The sequence below is a fragment of the Lottia gigantea genome (assembly GCF_000327385.1).
Source record: "Lottia gigantea unplaced genomic scaffold LOTGIsca_40, whole genome shotgun sequence".
Classification (NCBI taxonomy): Eukaryota; Metazoa; Mollusca; class Gastropoda; family Lottiidae; genus Lottia; species Lottia gigantea.
In genome coordinates this window covers 1,451,203-1,465,638 of record NW_008709380.1, presented here as the reverse complement: position 1 = coordinate 1,465,638, position 14,436 = coordinate 1,451,203, and the positions used below count along the sequence as shown (strand labels likewise).

At 33.0% G+C, this 14,436-nt stretch overlaps 2 protein-coding genes across 2 annotated transcripts; both read left to right on the top strand.

Moving 5' to 3' along the window:
* Positions 1–748: 748 nt before the first annotated feature.
* LOTGIDRAFT_233512 (hypothetical protein) lies at positions 749–7,081 on the top strand. The gene is made up of 11 exons (XM_009060040.1): positions 749–861; positions 2,637–2,712; positions 3,050–3,186; positions 3,498–3,588; positions 4,002–4,100; positions 4,402–4,509; positions 4,872–4,982; positions 5,439–5,535; positions 5,882–6,087; positions 6,459–6,531; positions 6,729–7,081. Exons 1-11 carry the CDS (start codon positions 779–781, stop codon positions 7,028–7,030), a joined length of 1,383 nt encoding a protein of 460 aa, XP_009058288.1. The 5' UTR covers positions 749–778; the 3' UTR covers positions 7,031–7,081.
* A 4,747-nt stretch (positions 7,082–11,828) lies between these two features.
* LOTGIDRAFT_163532 (hypothetical protein) lies at positions 11,829–13,561 on the top strand (the record flags this gene model as incomplete). The annotated part of the gene is made up of 3 exons (XM_009060039.1): positions 11,829–11,896; positions 12,549–12,607; positions 12,915–13,561. The coding sequence occupies 3 exons, from the start codon at positions 11,829–11,831 to the stop codon at positions 13,559–13,561; spliced, it is 774 nt and encodes a 257-aa protein (XP_009058287.1).
* Between the last annotated feature and the right edge of the window lie 875 nt (positions 13,562–14,436).

Sequence of the window (14,436 nt, the reverse complement as noted above, 5' to 3'; positions counted from 1 at the left end):
GCATATAGAAATATCACTGTTAAAATAGTGCCCAATACATCAATTGTAGAGCTATATAAAAGTACCATTGTTAAAATAGTACTCAATACATCAATTGTAGAGCAATATAGAAATACCACTGTTAAAATAGTTCTCAATACATCAATTGTGGAGCGATAGAAATACATGTACCAATGTTAAAATAGTTCTCAATACATCAATTGTGGAGCGATAGAAATACATGTACTAATGTTAAAATAGTACTCAATACATCAATTATGGAGCGATAGAAATACAAGTACCACTGTTAAAATAGTTCTCAATTCTCAATTGTAGAGCTATATATAAAAATACCACTGTTAAAATAGTGCTCAATACATCAAGTGTGGAGCGATATAGAAATATCACTGTTAAAATAGTGCTCAATGCATCAAGTGTGGAGCGATATAAAAATACCACTGTTAAAATAGTGCTCAATACATCAAGTGTGGAGCGATATAAAAATATCACTGTTAAAATAGTACCCAATACATCAATTGTAGAGCTATATAGAAATCTATAATTTTTTTTATATAAAATAGTTGAAAGTTTATCATGTTTTTATATAAAACTATATTCTAGTTTACAACAGATTGTATTATTACGTGTAAAATAACTTGTCACAGTTTTTATCACGTTTGTATCATTAGCGTAGCCTGTAAATTAACCCCTGTTATTCTATGGAGACCTATTGTGACCTGTTATTGAACGATATTTTTTCTACTTTTAGTAAGTGAGAACCAGAAAGGGATAAAAAAAAATGAAGATGGGGAAAGAAATTGGATGTTTATTGGTTCTAATTGTGTTCACTTTAGCTCAAAATATAGATAAACCATTTTTAGGGTAAGTAACTTTGATGCTTTGGAGCAATGAATATATTGTACACATGACAGCCACAATACTACCACCGTCATGTGCTTGGTGAAATGAAGGGAAATAGGAAGAAATGTCTTTCAAATTTGCTCTTAGTTGAGCAATATAGTATGCCATCGAAGAACAGCTGCTTAGCCTACTTGTTTTTGACTTCACTTCTAGTTCGCAGAAAAAAAACATGCCCAGGTTCAAGCATTCGTAACCTTGTTGTTTTCACTCGAGCGAATAGGCGTTTTCAGAAACATTTCGGCCTATATTACTGACAGGGCGAAACCAGGTAGAAAAATCGGAAGGTACTATCTCGAACATTGAATCACATGGTCAGCGTATATTTAACTAAGCCATTGATTACCTGATTATGAGGTTATGACCATAAAACGTGACGTAATTTCACTTTAAATGTTTTTAAGTCCTATAATAAAATTTCAAAACGCCCAAATGTCGGTTCCATTGAGTGTATTATATCATACACAATGTCTTTAACCTTTAAATAAAAGAAAAGTCTTCAAATGTGTGATTAGGTGTGTACTTGTAATTTATTTATTATACACTTTGGTAACCTTGACTTCAATCGTATTATTTAACAGACCCATTTTTTAATAATGAGACATATAGTAAATACTTAAATATTATAAACGATGTGTTAGAAGCACTACAGTCAATATTTATTAAGGATTCTAATATAAGAAATAAGGGCTACAATTAACCTGCTTCAGTAAATAGTCTTATGAACACCATTGTAAATAGTCAATGGTAATTTGTATTTAGTTTTCAAAAACATGGCTTGGAGATTCGTTTTGAACATTTGCTATAAATTTGATATTAGTTCGAAAACAAGAAAACTTTAAACAATTTTATTATTATGATTATGGTGTAAAAGAAAGGTTTTAATCGTGTTGCTAAAAGTAGTCGTGTTTTTTTTATGGATGAGGGGGCAGGGATGGGGGTTGATGAAATTTCTTTTACGAACATGTGATATAAGATGACTTAGACCTTTGATTTCAAAGTGAAGAAATAAGATGAGACACAAGTTGAAAAATATTTGGCCTTTGGTGCGCACATCGTTTAAGTTTAAATCTTTTATATTCTATTATTGGGTAAAACAGATCTTACTACGTTATTATTGCTATAACTAGTGCATAAGACTGAAATTGAAATTTTGAAATATAGATGAAAAAAATAAACTCATCTTCCTAGCCATTTCCTTCTCAAGTTAATTTTAAATACGATGAGTCCCTGGACAGCCATCTGATAAGAGAATGAACGGATATAGAAGAACATGGATCCTGTTATTTAAATCGTCGATTCATCAACCTTAAATTTGATATACCAGAGGGATGTAAAACATACGTATCGGAAACAAATCAAAGGATCCAAGAGAAAAAAACTAATTTACTATTCTAAAAGGCAAAATGCATCATTATGTGTTGGACTTTTTTACGAGGATGAAAGGGTAATGCCATGCACTACACCAGCTCATTCATTTGTTCGCTCTTACAAAATTTGATATTTTTCATTGAATGGAGTATCTGTTTTTCACAATTCTCAAGTTTGTGAAGCAAATGTCGGAAATGGACATAGTAATAAGGGCTACACCATTTTGATAGTGCTATCTATCGAAATTTTAATGTCTTTTAAATGTCCTCTACCCCGGAATATATATTATTATGAAAAATTCAATTTCAATACTGACTTCTGAATTCTAAAATCGAATAGTATAATTTCAACAAAGATTTTTCTTTCAGACACAAAGTTCTCCGAATAAAACCGTCCACCCCAGAAGATGTTCAAACTTTATCCAATTTAGAAAACAATTTAGAGGTAAATCAACTTGTGACAATTATCTCAATATATAACAGTCCAATTTTTATCAATTTCAATACATTCCTGCACACGTCAAATAGAATTTGCATATTTCATTTAGAATTTTGAATTTTCGATCAATTTTAGATATTTCAATTCGACTGTGAACTTTTCATCACATTTTTAAAAAAGTAATTTAATATTTGGAATATTATTGTATAGTTTTTACTACATATATATCAGTTAGATTGTAAACATTTCAGTTATAGGATAAACATTCAAGTGTGATTTAGAGTATTTCATCTCATGTTTCCGTTCGACTTTGAATATTTCAGTTAGGTTTTTAATATTTCAGTTAGATTTTTGGCACATGCCTCATTCTGATGATGGTCACATGGATGTTAGAGTAAAACCAGAATTTTTACAACAATTATTAAATAAAGTAAAACTTTTAAACTTGGAATATCAAGAAATCATTCAAGATGTTCAAAGGTACGCTTATCGAATGGGTTTATTTTAAATATATGATTCGAAATGACAAATATTTTCGATGGATAGGATATTATTAAAGCAGTCCGTGCACTGTTTAACACCTCGGTATAAGCTGAACGATTCTGATTTAAAATAGTGCTTATTATATTTGAGACATACAGCATACAAAAGACTGCCAAATCAAATAATCACAAGAGACAAAATCTGATGACCATCATTATCTCAAACAGCTCATTTGAAGAATTTGCTAACACTTTTTCCTTCCGAAGATCGTATTGTTTTTTTTTAAGTATATTAACTTTCTGTTGCAGCTTGGTTGACCACGAACATAGAAGCGTACGATCTAAAAGAGCTATCAGTGATTTACAAAGTTATACTACAACCTATTTGTCGTATGCACAAGTTAGTTAATTTAGAAAAAATTTTCATTCCTGTTAAATCAGAAATTTGTGCTGATTTTAGAGTTTCCTCCCTTTATATTGAAACCATCATCAAGTATACTCCAATAACTCAACAATCCAGCATGCAATATTATAACAATAGACCAACCTTGCTTGTGACGTGTAGAAAGAAATAGTTCATAAGTTTGCCAAAGATGAGATTAAAGGTCTCTCGAGATACATCAGGCATTTCTGTATCAAATTGTAATATAAAGGCTATGTAAGAGTTTCTATTTTCCTGAAAATATGATAAAAAAAAACCTGTCCACTATTATCTATTATCGAAGGTCTTCAATGAGTTGTAATGAGCTCTGTGAGATTTTGTTGACCACTGTAGAAATATTATTGATTTAATATTTGACTCATTTATTGCAGATAAATGAGTTTTTAGGCAGAGTAGCAAGAGAAAGTGGATATTCTCAACAAGTCTATCTTGGTACCAGCTATGAAGGTCGACCCACCTATGCCATAAAGGTACATTATGTATTTATCTCTACATAGCCGAGGGCTGCAGTTGTTCAGTGAGTTAGACACTTGCTCCCTCGCGTAATAGTCCACTGGGTGAATCTCAGCATAGTTCGAGATAATACCTTCGGATTTTTCAACCTATCACTGACAGTGATTCAGATCAAAGAGGCTGACCTTGAAAAAGCGTCTAGTCCTTCTGATGGGAAAACACGAAACGTTGCCCGTCTTCAATAGCGCTATCAAGTGCAGAGATGTAAGACGTTAAACACAATTTCATTTCTAGATCGAACTCCTTGTTTTATTACAGATTGGCTATTCATCAAATAACCCTAATAAACCAGCTATATTTATTGATGCTGGATTCCACGCCAGAGAATGGATCGCTCCTGCTACAGCAATAAACTTTATATATCAGGTAATACATTCATTCTCAAACATATATGATGTTATTGGCCTACATATACAGACAATGTTAGAGACTTAGCAGATGCTATTCTTCCTGAGAAGACAAATCACATGGTAATAACAAAGTCCAATTGAAACAATTTTATAGGGTTCATAATTCCATACATCAGACAAGGCGCTATCTAATTTGAGAATCTTGCCTCTAGTTCTCAGAGAGTTGGAAATAACAAGAAATGTTTTCGAGTTATTGCCGTCGTTTAAGCAAATGCTTTAAATTTAAAAAAAAAAATTTCTCGGTCTGAATTTTTTTTTGTCCTTTTGTGGGGTGCCGTGAAATGGTCAACTTATGTATTATAGTATTATGTATTTTAGTTAGCTATTAATCCTAATGAAGATTCTCAACTTGATGAATTAGTAGATAAGTTTGATTTCTATATAGTACCTATTGTTAACCCTGATGGCTATGAATACTCTAGACAAAATGTAAGTTTTGTGATTTTGATATGTAAGAATCGTATGACCTAGTATGATGCCTAAAAAATATCGTATTAACTTGTTAAAAAGGGTATCCCACTGTTAATTTTTATGTTGTGTCACATTTCCATTACGGCTATCTCTATTCATACCTGATTTATTCGATTTCACCCGAAGACGGAAGTTGAAATCTAACTTCGTTTTTAAACACGAAGAACTTGCGGATTTAAGTAAATGTTTTGCGAAACGTTAGAAACGTCTTAATCTTAAAATTATCAAGTTACTTCCCTTGATATGACTGTTTTTTTTTTTTAAATTTGTCTGAATCATGTTTAATTTTTAAGTCTTGTTTAGCAGTTTTCTCCCTTTATATACTGAAAGTTAAAAGGAATTTAAAGTTAATATAAATTAGCGCGACAGTTATTCCTGCATTATTTTCCCTCAGTTAATTTTTAACTTTTTTAGGGTAATAACAGGTTTTGGAGAAAAACTAGAAGTCAAACTTCCTCTAAATGTTTTGGTGTTGATATTAATAGAAATTTCGGTTATCAGTGGAACCCCAGTAAGTATGGAAAGTGTTTGTTAATAAAAACATTAAGGAATATCGCAAAAATACGTGTAGATACCTTTTCTTGAATGCCTGATAAGTAAATCAAGCATATTGTATCGAAAGATTTGCTAGTTGACTTAATGGAAGAATTAATTAGAATTGGAAGTTGTTTAATCAGGTGAAAAAGACAATTATATTAGGAAATCTTCAAGGCTGTGTCATTTAAACTATCCGGTAGGTGTAAGTTTTCATACTGCATCATCCCTAATGGTAGTTCCTGTTGATCCACAGTCATCAATCAAGGATAACGATTTGCCTAGCTGTTATCCATACTTTATTTTACACTGTACTTCAATAGGTGCTGGTGGTTCAAGATATCCATGTTCTGATTTATACGCTGGTAACTCCAGTTTTTCTGAAATTGAAAGTCAAAATATTCGAAACTTCATGATAAGCAAAAGACCGAATCTTAAAGGATATTTAACCCTCCATTCGTATGGTCAATTCTGGTTGTATCCTTGGGGTTATTCAGCATCTGATGTACCATCTGATAACTCTATCTTGGTAAGTGCTTTAGTACCAATTTATTCATGCATGCAGGTCACTGTCTGAACGTTCTAATTTCAAAACATTTACATGATTTGTATAACTTATTCTTGGCCTCACTGTTTATTTCATAATCTTTGATGTTTGTCCATTTCTGAATTGCATAGTAGCAGATGCAAATTTTCATTTTATATCCATAGTCTATAAATTAGCAGATTTACCTCCCTTGAAACGCATGGTCAAGTTACCTTGATATGTGTTCAAGAATCGTGGTGTACCTTAATGTCGCTGTCCTGGAAGTGTTCATTTGTAAAACACTGCATGGCGTTGTCAATCTTAGATTTTGTATAGAAAAGGGGGACGTTAAACCCATTTACTTTTAATTTCAGGAAGCCATAGCTAGGAATGCTACTTCTGCTATGCAAAACAGATACACAATAGGACGTTCTGCTGCTGTTCTCTGTAAGTAGACCTACCGTTTGACTTGAATTATAAATCAATGTCGAATCTTATATCCTTATCCATCTCCGAGTATTGTTTATACCCTAGGAACAGCCTCTTAATTTAAGTTGGTAGTCAGCAGTAACTAAGCTTATCAGTTCAATTTATGCCAAAGTATAAAAACTCTATTGATATCGTTATAATTTGATTATCCCTAGATGTTGCTGCTGGTGGTTCAGATGATTACGCGAAAGGTGCAGCAGGTATTCCCTATGCTTATACAGTGGAATTACCACCCACTGGATATACTAATCGAGGTTTTGCTTTACCAGTGTCTTCAATCCCTGGTGTTGCAACAGATACTTTAAAAGGATTGAAGGCTTTCTCATACAGTGTTGCTAATCGTATTGGTTTATCGGCAGCCCCACCAACAACTACCAGAGCACCGTATGTACCGCCCAATAACCAATTGACGAACAATTACTACCAGTTCTGGTGGAATCATTATTTTGGAAAATAAATGCCTTCCAGTGATTTGGTTCAAAAGCAATAAAATGGTTTTTAAAGGGTTTCTGTTTTATCTTTGTAATTCCAACCTGTTGTTCTCATTGAGTTATCTAGTTTAAGTGACAAAATGGTCTTCCAAATGAATTAGTCGATATAGAGAATGCTTTCATATTTCTTACAAGGGAGATACAATTTGTCAGTAACATTATGTAGGTGTGCATTATTTCGTGGTCAGTAATAACATACAGTAAATAAATCGATGGCAGTGATACCTTATCCTTTTAGTACTGACCAAGTTAGACTTGAATGTTTATTACACACATACCGTCGACATCACCGACAAATGGGATATCAATTTGTGCCGAAAGTCTTTGCAATGGTAAAAATATTAACATGAGCACCCATTCTATCTTGTTTTTACACTGGACCATTTTCAATCAACTCGATTTACCGACGAAGACAGTAGTTATCAAATGGAACTCCAGTAGAGGATATATGTTATTTACATAAACTGGCCATTTAATAATAATATAAGACACTGTCATGGGAGACAGCAGTTTCATTTTATAATGACATTGCAATAATTGATGAACTGTGGATCAATTGCCGGCCACACACTAAAACAATAGGGCAAAGTTATCCCTTGGCGGATCTTCCAGGAGGAAATTGTTCGTCTAACTTTTCTTCACCTGATTAGGTCGATGAGGACGAGTAATACCAACAGGCTTAGTATCTCAAGTCTGTAGTTATATTTGAAATAAAGTCTACAGTTACAGCTAAACGTTCTAATGATTAAAAATAGGAAATCTGATTATATTGTTAATGGTTCATGTAGCCAATGTAGTTCATTCAGCAAGGCTTACTCCTCTGTTGACAAAAATGGAAAAAGCAAAAACTATTTACAGAAATTAAATAAACTGTGTCCAATGGGATTTTTAAACAATTCCTGTTATTTTGAAGCTGTCGCATAATCCCCACATAATCTGATATCATGAATAATTCACTCGGATGAAGTAGCCACATACTGGGATTGGTATTTCTTTTATCATGCGAGACATCTTCTGCACTGAAAATTCAAAAAACGTCAAACACAATTTTATAATGCGAAGGTTCAGATTTTAAAGAGATAAAAAAATGGCCGTAAAGGATTGAGTGTTTGCCTCAAAGAACAATAAGAAAAAATTTTTAAAAGAGATAAAACGATATTTTCCGACTTATTTGAAATTGAATTTAACCTTTGTCTTTTCGTGCCTTAAGTATTAAACGAAAGTAGAATAACAAAGGGGAGATATATTATCATCAAAGTGAAATATCAGTGATTTTAACGAGGTAAGAATGATGGAGGTTTCCTCAAGAGAATAGCATTAATTTGTTCTCGAAATGGAAGATTTTCAAACAGTTAAAAAATCAGACGGGGGAATACAAATTAACTGGTTTTACTACGGGCAATTTTATTTCAAGATATAGAAAGACAATCCTCTTAGATTCTTTAATCAATAATCTAATTTCTTTTCGGGAATATTTTAATTCTTAGATGACATGTTAAATAGACATTTGAAATTTTATATTGAAACTGAAGATACACAATTCGACCATATATTTGAAATGGGTCCTGAAATAAAATGAAGTTAATAATCCTAAGCCTAGTACACGTAATACACCATAATAAAGTGTGGTTTCAGGGTCAAAACAGATTGGTCATCCTTGAAATGGGTTCCAAGATTTTATTTTCTGTTCCTTATTGGCTTTTGAAACGGGTTGCAAATCCTTATAGGTCCTCAGTTTTCAACCCAATGTTTGTGTGGCACAAACCGGCATGCTCGACAGAGACTTCCATGCTCGACAGAGACTTCCATGCTGTTTGGTGTTTGCTGCTTGCATACTGCATTGAGTTGTCCGTTTTCGCTAGCCTTTTGCAGACAACAACCCCATTCTAAAATTAATACATAGTCTTCCAAATAAACTCTCCTGCTGTTCCAACATAAGAAATAAACTTTTCTTTCAATCATTCGTGAGAGCACGAGATGTGAATATCTCAAATAGATTTCAGTTGTTCGTCAAATCTTTATCTAGATATATTTTAAAATATCTTTCATTCAGAAATTGAAAGTTCTATTACGTTTCATTTGACCTGTCTGGTCATTGTTCTCTACAACTTCCGGCCTCTTTCGTCTATAGCGGAAACCAAACTAAAATGGTATATAAATTTGGTTTTTTTTTTTACACACAAATGATTTTCCGAAATGACATTTTTTAGAAGTATTTCCAAAAATGGAATCTGTATCAATGACCAAACGATTATAAAGGGTAACTGATATTTATACAAAAGAATAATTTTTGATGTCTTTCAAGATTGCGCTGAACATTATCTCTTATTATTTGAACCCAACTTCTGTCTGTCGAAACGATTTCAAATCTGTATTCCCGATTAATCACTGGAGCATTCAAAACATTGTATTGGCACTGTGACGATATTGCTGTATAAATTATGTTTGTAGTTTCACGCGAGTTAAATATCGGCAGTAATTTTAAATGTAATTGTTAATGTTTGCACAACCTCTAGTTGGAAAGATATTTTTGAGGGAAATATTGTCAATTCCTGTGCGAATCTTTGAAACAAAGACTGCACTGGATGAAGATGATTGTTGTATAGTTCCCACCTCTCATTATCTTGCTGGTCAAGATATACAGTAGGAGAAGCCGAAAAATAAGGCAAGAATATCGTACCATGAATCCTTGTCATTATACTTTTAATCAATGGAAAACAATCACACGTTTAACAACACGATTCATATAGCATAGAACCAGATGGTGCTTGACAACTTTATCAAAATTTAGCTTCTGATTATGGTCGAAAAACATAGTAGAATGAAGGTTGAACCAGATTGCGCAACATGTTTGACGCTGCTTTCCGTGGCACAGGATTGTCACCACTGTAAACGTTTTGGTTGCAAGTATATGATTGCAGAAGGATGAAAATGATTGAAAGAAAATATTGCTCCTGTGTAAACCTGCCTTATCTTTGTGTTCCATCATCACAGGGAATTGTTCAGTTATATATCAATAACTGTTTTGCAGCTCTCGATCATGCCCGAAAGATGAAACTCTCTGAAAACTAATTTAAAGGGTGCTAAGACGGTGACAAATGGTAAGTATGAAGAGATGTGTTTGTGACATTATTTACCGCCGTCATGGAGACCTCAATCAGAAATTTGTTTACTACTCCGGTGAATGAATGGAAATGTTAGTCTACTATCAATAACTTGACCAATAATAATTTGTATCGACACTGTTTCTTTAAGCATCTAATCAATAACAATTAGGCATCTAAACAATAACAATAATTTCTGATTTTCGTCTACAGTGGCAAAATCGTCTTGAGGGTATCATATTAATATGATTTTATCTAGATTTGCAGTTTTATATTAATCGAACCATATGATATGTCTGGCACTGTCGTTATATACATATTCAAAGTTAAATATGTAGAACATGGGGCCAAATTCATATTGTCTTCGCACTTTCGAATTCTACTGATTATTTATATAATTTTATTCAAATAAGCGAAGACTCTCATATATTATAAGCGGCTTTTGCGATACCGCAGAAACAAAAACATTTTTCTGGAAATTGATGAAATGATGAAAATAGAAGCCATAAAAAGAGATAGAAAAACCTCATTGCACTCCATTTCAAACAAAAACAACAATGATATAACAAGTTATTGCTCTCTTCCATGATATACATGCTTATCAACTGACACGACAGTCTTGTCCCTTGTGGTTTAATATTACCCGATAAACGTAGTTAAAACCCATGTTAATCCTTATCTATCAGGAACAGAATGGTTAAGCTTCTGACTAAATTACTACAGTACTAAATAATGTTGTAAGTCATTATCTAAACTAAATAGTTGACGTCTAGTGGGTAATAACAATTTGTATCATATTGTTGTATTATTCCCGACTATTTGGTTAGTGTTGTTCTGGTCATTCCTTCATATATGCCTTCATATCTCAATATGCCATCTTTATTCAATACGGCTCTTTCTGTTCAAATTTGTATCAAGCCACTGGACAAAATCGGCAAATATTTGAATATGCACACAGCCATTTTCCCAACCACCAGTGACAAATTAACGATAAGGACCAATATCAGTTTATGATAAATTGAATTTTGAAATTTCTACTGAATGAATTTTAACGCAACATAACATACACCAAACCTAAAGCTTCCAATGAAGCCAGTGTTTAAGGACGCAGTGTTTAAGTAATGCCGGTATGATGACTGGTATCGAAAAACTGTTGGATGGAATAATAATCCGCACTCCCATATGCTAGTCTACCACCTTCAAGATCCTTCGATTGTTGGCAACATTTTCTTCAATGCCCTCGGTATGGCGTTTGACGTCTTCATTATCGTATTCTATTTATATCACAATAAAAATCCGTACAAGCAAGCAATTCCGTTAATCAAAATTCCGTTGCCAAAAGTCAAAAGTGTGGCAAATCGTAATAGTTGTATTGTAGTGGAAGTACCGTCAGGCAAACATGGCCTGCTTCATCCGCAAAACCCACCACTAGAATATATGGCAAAATCATGAGAAACAACCAGATAATATTCATTCAAATATGGTTTTCAATACTCTGAAATGAGTGAAATATCCATCGGTATGGTGTGCAGAAAATAATGGATGAATGAAATGAAGCATTGAACGAAATGGATAGGTAATTTATTATGAACAATAAACATATACTTCCTGATTGTCAATAATGAAAATTTAATGGTGAGTATGAGCCGTCACCAAGACTATGAAACAACAATTAAATCAAGTGGAACGACAGTATTTCTCATTCTTACACTTCATCTTTGTAGGTAGGTATGTTATCATTTCATTTATCTTATAATTGATTGTCATAAGTTTATTTAATCATCTATAACTTATTCGTTTAAATGTCTCATGTATGTTAGGCATAGTGCCAGGGCTGTAACTGAATCTTGTATTCTATTATGATGCAAAATCCTGTTGTCTTTGATGTCAGTTAGTAATATCCTTCATAACAAAGCTTCTAATAGACTTCAAACGGTAACCACCTTAGGAATAAAAAAGCGATATATTTAGCGTACTTCATGTTTATATTTATAATTCTTAAAAAAAAACTTGTTTTGCCAAACTCTGCATGAAGCAGAAATGCCTTGACGTATTGACGATCCTGGGTGCTCACTTTTCCTCCTACGCATATGATAGAACAATTTGATACCAATTTTGTATATTACCATATCCCTTGATGCATTTCATGTATCGCGAACACTCTTAATTTGAATACCATTTCGATGGACACTTAAATAGGGTACTAAGTTTCTTTCAATATATTTGTATATTATATATTGCTTATATATTTGTTTGAATTGGAAGAACAGTTTCCCATCCGTTTAAATTTAATTTGGAAACTTCTAAGGTTGTCTGACTGATTCGGTAAATCTACTGTTTTCAAGTAAGTTATGAAACCACATACTCGATCTTATTTCAGATTAAAACTATACAGTACCAGCATGGGGAGTGCTTCATCCAAGTCAAGATCTGGGGAAGGTAGGTAAAAGATTGAGTATACGAATATGTCATCACCACCTCTGCACAAATCGCCATGTTTTAAATTTAAGCTGAATAAAAACTGATGCCATAAAGTTCAATTCACATTTCTGTACTTTCCATTCTAGTTTGATTTATATCTTGTTATTCAAGAACAAAACATCATAAACTATCTTTATCGCGAAAGATTCTAATATGAGTAACATTGCTTTGTTCGTAATATCACAAACAAATGATATTGTATGCGGTCCGGAACAATGATTATATTTCCATAAGACATATTGTAATGAATCAATTATTTATTCAGGGATGACAATCAACAAAGATGATGACAGGACCGAGAATCAAATTAATACGGAGACAAACACAATGGAAAACGAGGCCAATAATGACAGCGTTGGTGAAACTTTTAGAGATGATTTCAGTCAGACGCTGTCCAAAAAAGAGCGGAAAGCGAGTAACGCAGAAAATAATTTGAATGAAGCGGAGGAAAATGCTGAAAACCAACTTGAAAGGAAAATTAACAACTTTGATAATTCAGTTGATAACATCGAAAAGAAAGGCGATCAGCAAGTCAGTGAGGCAGAAGGAACTGTTATAAGGAAAACGGACGGGATTGAAACGGATACAGACAATAAGGTTAATTCTGTGACTACTGGAACAAATATGAACCAGAATGATGTTAATACTACGGACAATCCCGAAGAAAAGGGGTTAAGATATGCCAAGAAAATGGAAGTAACCGTTGTTGATACGGGTGAAGACGATTTAGCGAATAAAGTAGGAAAGAAAAGAAAAAAGGTAAAAAATGAATCCGAAGAACACGTCGGAGACGAAAGTGAAAGCTTGAATGATTCAGTGAATAACGATGGAAATGATATTGGTCAAACCAATGAAAGTGTGAATATTGAAGAAACTCCCCAAAATGCGGTAGATGTTGATAAGACAGACTAAAACACAAAATAATGTTTTGACAAATGGTACCATATTTATGTGGTGTATGTGTGTTTATTAGGCTTCTTTAACTGTATTTTCGGTCGTAGTATTCATAGTTTTGTTTCAGGATACAATTGAATGTAATTTCAAATTGAAAAGATTTGACACTGCTCTAAATCATTATGTGTTCAAGGGGGGTTTCTAATCTGAAACGTGCCATTGGCATTACATATTAGGCTATATTAGCTGCTAAACCAAAATATGTGACCATTGTAACCCTTTCGACAATATACAATACTATGATTAACTTTCATACAGATATATATTTTTGTTGTAAATAAAAGTGACATTTCCATTAATAAATAAACATTGAATTTCACACATTTTTGTCTATCTATACAATAAGTAAAATCACACACTTTCATCGCGTAATGAACTTATCTTATATGATGGCCATACAAGATAGAAACATCCCACGTATTGGCTAAAGACGGAGTGCTAAGCAGATTGAAATAAATATGATCTCAATCTTCATTACAATTCTTTTATTATCACATCCTCCCACACCCATTTAGAATATCCTAGCTATTCATTAAACATTAATAAGAAGGCCATTCATTCCTTTCAAGTAAAGTATACGCGGAGAGAAAATAAAATAAATATGGGAGGTAACTCATAGTAAAATATTACTTTAATTTTATCCAGAGCTTTCGTACACACACTAAATCAAAATAGACAAAAATGTGGATTTTTATGGTCGGTTACTGAAAGTTACCACATTACAATATTCAAATCGGGACTGAATATTGACTTGTTCAAATACATACATGAAAAACTTATTGACCGTTTCCCTAAATTATATCGGTGGAAATGCTTAAATGGACGTCTACCTT